This window comes from Sitophilus oryzae, unplaced genomic scaffold (genome assembly GCF_002938485.1).
Source record: "Sitophilus oryzae breed Bouriz unplaced genomic scaffold, Soryzae_2.0 scaffold_1274_pilon_pilon, whole genome shotgun sequence".
In the NCBI taxonomy this organism is placed as follows: domain Eukaryota; kingdom Metazoa; phylum Arthropoda; class Insecta; order Coleoptera; family Curculionidae; genus Sitophilus; species Sitophilus oryzae.
The window spans coordinates 2815832-2823304 of NW_022145920.1; the positions used below are offsets into that span (position 1 = coordinate 2815832).

General features: G+C 32.4%; 2 protein-coding genes across 3 annotated transcripts in view; both read right to left on the reverse strand.

The window, feature by feature from the left end:
• LOC115874355 (kinesin-like protein unc-104) overlaps window positions 1-5818 on the reverse strand; it is a 94575-nt gene extending 88757 nt beyond the window's left edge. Inside the window, exons 1-2 of one of the 2 annotated variants that reach the window (XM_030889480.1) lie at window positions 5732-5811; window positions 3070-3071 (exon numbers count right to left, since the gene is read on the reverse strand). The gene's annotated coding sequence lies outside the window, so the exon portion shown is untranslated. Of the gene's footprint in view, window positions 1-3069; window positions 3072-5731 lie in introns of both variants that reach the window. The other variant, XM_030889477.1, reaches the window with a different exon arrangement.
• A 174-nt stretch (window positions 5819-5992) lies between these two features.
• LOC115874357 (factor VIII intron 22 protein-like) lies at window positions 5993-7409 on the reverse strand. The gene is made up of 5 exons (XM_030889487.1): window positions 7077-7409; window positions 6776-7025; window positions 6504-6720; window positions 6235-6453; window positions 5993-6184 (listed from the first exon to the last, which is right to left on the reverse strand). Exons 1-5 carry the CDS (start codon window positions 7142-7144, stop codon window positions 6021-6023), a joined length of 918 nt encoding a protein of 305 aa, XP_030745347.1. The 5' UTR covers window positions 7145-7409; the 3' UTR covers window positions 5993-6020.
• Between the last annotated feature and the right edge of the window lie 64 nt (window positions 7410-7473).

Below are 7473 nucleotides of genomic sequence, written 5' to 3' on the forward strand. Positions count from 1 at the left end.
TTAAATTGCGCAGGAAATATTCCGGTCACATGACCGCCCCGATCAATACGGTCCTGTCCTTTAGAATCCAGAACAAAAATCAATAAGTACATAGACGTATTGAAAAAACAAAGTTGGAAAGGAAAATGCTTACTTATGCTTTAAGATTCTTCGTCTTAAAGCTTCTTCTTCACAGTAATATTTATAAATTTTACAAGATATTATTACTGATTAATTATAAATTATTGTATAACGACCATTTAAACTTAAATATAAGGATTTATATCTTGGTTAAATAATACAAGGTGATCCGAACTGTATTCCGGAAACTTCTACGGATAAAAATAATTTAAAAAATCGTATAAATGTACGTCCTAAAATGATTAGTTTCGGAGATACAGGGTGTAGAAGTTTCATTTTTATTTCGATTTTTTCTAAATAATTACTGAAGTAACATCAATATTTGGATGAAAATTAACGTCTGGTTGTTTTTTGACATGAGAAATTTGATTTTGATGTCAATATGACTCCTATTTGTAGGGGGCGCCACCTACATGTGTTTAAACTGTTTTGAAGTGTAATAACTTACCCGTATAAAACTACTAAATATATTATACTTTTCCGCAATTTTTTACGTAAAAAATGTCTCTTCATAAAAATCGCTACGTGCAACCGTTCTCAAGATATTAAGAATGGAAATAGTCAATACATGTCATTATTGACAAAAAATAAACACGTTGAGTAGATAGTTATTTGACTCAAGTGATAAATTTGGAAACTTTTTATTTTTTCTTTACTTAAATTAATTATATTTTTTTAAAAAAACGATAAAACAGTTTTTGTTAAACTTTTGACACAAAAACATGTCGAATTTTTGATTTCAGTCTAACAACTCTTTAATTAACATGTTTAATTTATGTCAATGATGACAGGTATTGATAATTTAGATTGCAAATATCTCGATAACCTTACTCGTTGGGATTTTTACCAAGATACCTTTTTTACGTAAAAAACGTCGTAAATGTATATTTTTTTACTCAGTAGTTTTATACAGGTACGGACGAAAAGTTATTACTCTTCAAGCTAGTTAAAAAATATGTAGGTGGCGTCCCCTACAAGTAGGAATCATATTGATATCAAAATCAAATTTATCAGGTCAAAAAACTCCCAGACACCAATTTACATCCAAATATTGACGTTACTTCAGAAATTATTTTGAAAAAATCGAAATAAAAATGAAACGTCTAGACCCTATATCTCCGAAACTAAGCATTTTAGGACATACATTTATACGAACTTTTTTACTTATTTTTATATGCAGAATAAGCTGCCGATGTTTCCGGAATACAATTCGGACCACCCTGTATAATATACTAAATAACAGCGCTTTCAGATGGAGCGGACCGTACGCGCGGAGCGTCCGCGCTGATGTTTTTTCAATATAGCTCATCCTGACGGAGCATACGCGACCCATGTGAAATTGTTCATATAAGCTCATGGTACTTGCTCGAAGTCGCGGACGGTCCGCTCTATGTGAAAGCGCTGTTAGAAAATATGAAAAACTTATTTAAGATAAATATTGTATTGCTCATTAATTGGTTTTATCCTTCTTTTAGTTTAAAAGCAATATTAACATTCTTTTTATTTAATAAAAACAAAAATGAATACACATTAATTTATTAAGAAAAATGTGTGGTGGATTTTTTACCTCTTCATCTGTTAATAATATTATTTTTATCATTAATTTACTTAAAATAAATTATAGTAAACAATAATACCGGGTGCGTCTCAAAAGTAGCTCACCCCTATAACTTTTTTATTTTTACAGTTAAAAAAACGATATTTGGTATGTTTAGTATATGACATAAATTAGGATCGATTGACGTATTCAATTGTTTTCAGTCACTTCCTGTTTCACCGGAAATCACTACAACTTTTGATTTTTAAATGGCACCCTCCTTACTTTTTTACTTTAATCGATAGAAAATAACAGTCTGAATAGATTGACAACTCTCCCAACTTTTTACATTTTCGCAAATGGTCTATTTGAAATTATAACTTGTGGTTCGTAATGAAAATTTGATTCGAAATACCAAGAGTGTGGTATCAAATTATTCGTAAAAAAATGATTTTTCCAAATATGCCAATGAGCCACCCTCGTTCCATTCAAAAAAATTGAGATATGATTAAAAATACGATTTGAGTATTTTCTAACGGGCTAGGACAAGACACTAAAAACATTAAGCAATCAAATCTATTTTTCCAAGGCTCCTTGATTAAGAATTAGCGTTTTTAACATAACCATGGGACTTTAGATTGAATTTTGTTTTAAGCGAGAATGTCAAAAGTTGACATATGATATGTCATTCTATTCAGAATGTCATTTTCTATCGAATAAAGAAATAAAATACCGAGGGTGCCGTTTAAATATCAAAAGTTGTAGTCATTTCCGGTGAAACAGGAAGTGACCACAAACAATTGAATACGTGAATCAATCCTAATTTATGTAATATACTAACATACCAAATCTCGTTTTTTATCTGAAAAAATAAAAAAGTTATAGGGGTGAGCTACTTTTGAGACGCACCCGGTATAATCATTCGAACATTTATCTCATTAAGTAGAGGTAGGAGGAAGAAATTTTATTGAAGCGAAACTTCTTTACGCACGATGGGAGTAAAAATTGAAAGCCGTGACACACGAGACGTTGGGAGGAAAAGTGGTAACGATCTTGGAGTGTCGTAACTTGGACCCTATGTGAGCTAGGGGGCTGAAACTCGGAATGTAGATGGGATCCCCATCTTTTCATGATATTTTGACGACGTTTCGTGCACTACGAAACCCCATCATCAATGAATCAAATAAAAAATAGTCCGATTTAAATGAAATTTGGTATGTCGATAGATTGGACCAAGGCCAACTTGACCGTATACGACACGTGTCACTGTGACAGTTAGTTTTAACGTAAGAAACGTCAGAAGTTGGTGTCGTCCAAACGCGACCAAATTTGGTGGGTAGGCTATGTGCGCGACGATGCACACGGTCCCACCCTGCAAAGTTGGATACGACGCGACGCGACGTTTCGTTTACATCTTCATCAGGGTGGGACTAACGATTTGATATTGAAGAAAAATATGGGTCGATTTCGGCATAATTGGGGCGGGCTACAGATGACGCCCTCGACGTTTCGAACCGATTCTTCTAAATCATCGTAGAAAAAGCGGAACGGCGTATCGATATTCAGCAATTCTATTGGCTGAAATTTTTCGAAAATTCATCTGTCAAAAATTTCAGCCAATAAAATTGCTGGAGATCGATACGCCAATACGCCGTTCCGCTTTTCCTACGATGGTATGGATGCACCCTCTAGGGTTGCCGACTTTATGCAAAGTAAAAAAAAAGGTCATTGGACTATGAAAAAGGACCGGGGGAACCCCGAATACCCCGAATAGAACATGCTATTTTTTTCAAACCCTCACAAACAATTCTTTAAAAAATTCCAACGTTGCAAATAATATAAAAAGATTTGGTTTGAATTGGACGGAATACCCTGGAAGTAATTATATGTATATCGAGAAATTATGGTTACATTCGTTGAATTTGACACTTAAGTAATGCAGTTTAATAATATACATAAAATAAAAAACAAATTTCTGGCAGTATAGGTATATATAATAAAATTATATAAGGATTCTTGCCACTTAACTGCTGATATAGAAATTTAATTCTACGCTGTGTTTGTCATAATGAATCATCAGAACTGATGGGGTTTACCCGCAAATTGGCTGCTGTCACAGCTCTTTATTGCAGAAACATTCTCTAGATTCCTTGGAGGTTCGACGGACAAATTCAGAGCTGAAATTTTTATACAAGTTATTACATAATGAAATTGATAGTCCGGATGTTCTCAGTCAAATCAATTTTCTGGTCCCACGTCGGAAGTTTCGGTATAGCTTTACATTTTATGTGGCCTCCTCGCGCACAAATGTATAAGTAAATATTCGCCATTGAAACGTATGCAGGATGCAGCTATAAATTTATATCCAGTGTAATTTTGATATTTTCAGCTGCAGTTTGGTTTCGGTTGTTAGTTCCAGTTTAGTGGTTTTCTTGGTTTATATTGTTGTTGTTCTTTTCATTTGATATGTATTTCTTCTCATTGATGTTATTTTTTGTTTAATTTAATTATTTTGTATTGAATTTTTTTTTGTGTGTAACCCACTCTGTAATTGGCGTAAGCTGTAGAGTGTTGTAGAATAAATAAATAAATAAATAAATAAATAATACGGATCAACCTACTCTCACTACCGGTTTCGGAGCCCTACTCCATCATCAGGTGAGCTTGGGCAGATCCACAAAATGACAACCACAGTCGCAGAGATAGTTAATTCCGACTTGTCGGAATGTGTCGGTTAGATATTGAGTCCCGAACGGGAAATAGCTATTCGGGACTTAATATCTAACCGACACATTCCGACAAGTCGGAATTAACTATCTCTGCGCTGTGGTTGTCATTTTGTGGATCTGCCCAAGCTCACCTGATGATGGAGTAGGGCTCCGAAACCGGTAGTGAGAGCAGGTTGATCCGCATTATGACAAACACAGCGTAGAATTAGATTTCTATATCAGCAGTTAAGTGGCAAGAATCCTTATATAATTTTATTATAATATACATTATATATTATCGTATTTTTGTGTTTAGGCGTAAAAGTGCTTTACTTTATACCTAGGCCTTAAAATGACTTTTTTATATTGCAATAACGTCGGAAAAATTAATACTTTTGTAACGTTTGAAATAAAAACATTATTTATAAGTATTATAACATGTCTTTTTAAATTTGGATGAAAGGAATATTGGTGGTCGCTGTAGATAAGTTTTCCCAGGAAAAATACGTAAATAAAAAGGACTTTTTAGATAAAAAAAAGTACAATTTGTTCTAAAAATGGATTGTCCTTTTCAAAAAAAACAGGTGGCAACCCTAGCACCCTCAGGCTGCGTTCAGGTATTGCGGACGACAGTCTGTTTGGACGTGACGTAACAACCTAGAGTTGTTTGTTCTTATTCCACTACATTAAAATTATATTAAGATGTCTCTCTCTATAAGAATATCCTTTATTTTAGAACGTTAACGGACGTAAATTTTATATCCGGAGTGCATCTACCCTGAATATCTGAACGCAGCCTCAGACTTTACCTCAGACAGACAGACGGAAGCCTATGTAATCTTTGACGGAAGTAAGAAGTATAGTGGTAAACATTTTTGCTTCAAATACGCGCACATAGTGCACACACAAGTTTTTTTAATTCAAATATTTTAGGGATAAATATCAATTATGCGACAACTTAACTTAAAGAAAGTAAGAAAAAAACTATTGAATTAATCATATGCAAAGATCATATTATTATGTGTCTTGAACTCTAGTGAAAAATCAATGAAGTCCAGATCATGTCCAGATTTTACATTAACGTATCTATGTCATGTTATTTAACCTACACCTTCGCATAAATATTTCCGCAATATGTTAGTAGCAATACTCACAATTCACAAAATTTAATAAAAAACATATTTTAATTATTTTATAGGTATTTTTTAAGGAACTAAAATTAAAATATGTTAGTACGGTCCTAATAAAATCAACAACTAACATTTTTCATATTCATATTTAAAGTTTAAATTGTGAGCTCATTAAGACGTTTAATTACAATATGTTCTAGAGGTAGTAAAGAATTTACTTTTGAATAAAAACTTACTCTTTTTGATTGCACTTTCCGAAAAAATACAAGAAATCGCTACTCAAAACATTGCACCAGAGATTGCACTGACATTTTTAAGAATTCGGAATAATCGATTGGGCACGCGCACTAGGCATGAAATTTGATAGAACAGGGTTGTATTAAACAAAATTTTTCCATGTTTCTTACACCATAATATGTATAATAATTAATAATTGATGCATAACTATAATATTTTAATAGATAATTTTACATTTAATCTCAGGTAAGAGAAAAACAATAGATAATTAACAACTTTATTAAGATCCTATGTATATAATCTAACCAATATTCTTAACAAATCCTTTTGGTCGCTAGATAAAAAGCGCCAAAATTCTGATTCCAAATGTTGTAAGCTACTTGTATCCAATGACTGACATATAATGACTAATGATTGCATTAGTATGAACAAATTTTCTGACATCTGGCATGCTTAAAAGAAGAAATTAATTTTAAAACATTTATAAAATATTATAATTTACCCTGGACGACACTGTCAGATTTATCTCCCCAAGTATATTTCTCTAAAACTTTAACCAAGTTTGGAGTAATATTCTGCGTACTGGGTTTTAAAATTAGCAAAATAAAAACTGAATTTACTTCGCATTTTAATAAAACATCACACCTGTAGCCATTATTTGGTAAGTTCAATAATATTTTAACCATTTCTTGGTAGGTTTGTAAAGCTGACACATAATCTCCTAAAAATACTTGATATGAATAAAAATTGTATGAATATATTAAAAAATACCTGTGTATGTAAAATGTGAAGCTAACAGATCTAAACAATGTATGTTTGTGTCATATTTCTGCTGTGATACTTGAACTGCCGTTCTTAAAAATGTTTCTGTAAGTTCTATATGACCAATTCTATTTAAAAACTCTCCTAATTCCAGATATAAACCTGTAGGTATAACAGAATCTTCTGGATATCTTGTACATGCATGTATATATGAGCTGAGGCCTGCCTATATTTATTTTATGTTAGTAAATGCCAAGTAGTAAATACAATGAAAATACAACCTGTAGATTCTCTGTTGGTACACTTATACAACCCGTCTTAAAATCACTTTCTTCACTTTGTAGAAACTGTCTTCCAGCTCTTAATAAATAGGAAGTTTCCCTAATTGTATTCCCTAAAGCTCCTTCACATCTTGCTGCTGCTGTCCATCCCATTGCAGCATATGAATGTAAATCTTGAGATTCGCAACATTGTGCTAAACCTGCAAAGGATTCTGCACCCTCTGTTTCGTTGGTTTTTCTCAAAAATCTCCTAAGGAATTAAAGTTTATTTTAATTGCTTGCTAAAAGTATATTTCCTTACTTCTTAAGTTTATTAGAAATGCTTCTATATTGGTCTAAAATGTGGTGACTATGACTCTCAATAGACATGTTTCAGTATTTTATGAATATTGTTTGTAAGGTATAGTATTCGCCAGCAAATTCCGTGAAGGGCGATATCAATTTTTTGCAATTAAAAAAATAAAATGTAAATCCCTCGTGACTGTCGTTTAATATTTATTCTACGCGTTTCTTTTAGTATTTATATGTGAAACCTAGGGAAACTATAAGTTATTTGTTGTATTTGTAATATTTGTTTTTAAATATGTTTTTAACTATCATATGTTATCAGATGTGATTGACATCTATGTCAAAACAAAACCAAAAATATGCCAAAGATACAAGTAATTTGACAGCACCAGAGATATGGAGGTCTATAT

Bases quoted from the DNA above. Each gene is read 5' to 3' on its own strand.
- LOC115874357 (XM_030889487.1), bottom strand. From the start codon at position 7,144: ATGTCTATTGAGAGTCATAGTCACCACATTTTAGACCAATATAGAAGC. The intron at 6,454-6,503 runs GTATTTTTTAAT...AAGTATTTTTAG, and splicing joins TTCACATTTTACATACACAG to GAGATTATGTGTCAGCTTTA. The intron at 6,185-6,234 runs GTAAATTATAAT...TCTTCTTTTAAG, and splicing joins ATCTGACAGTGTCGTCCAGG to CATGCCAGATGTCAGAAAAT.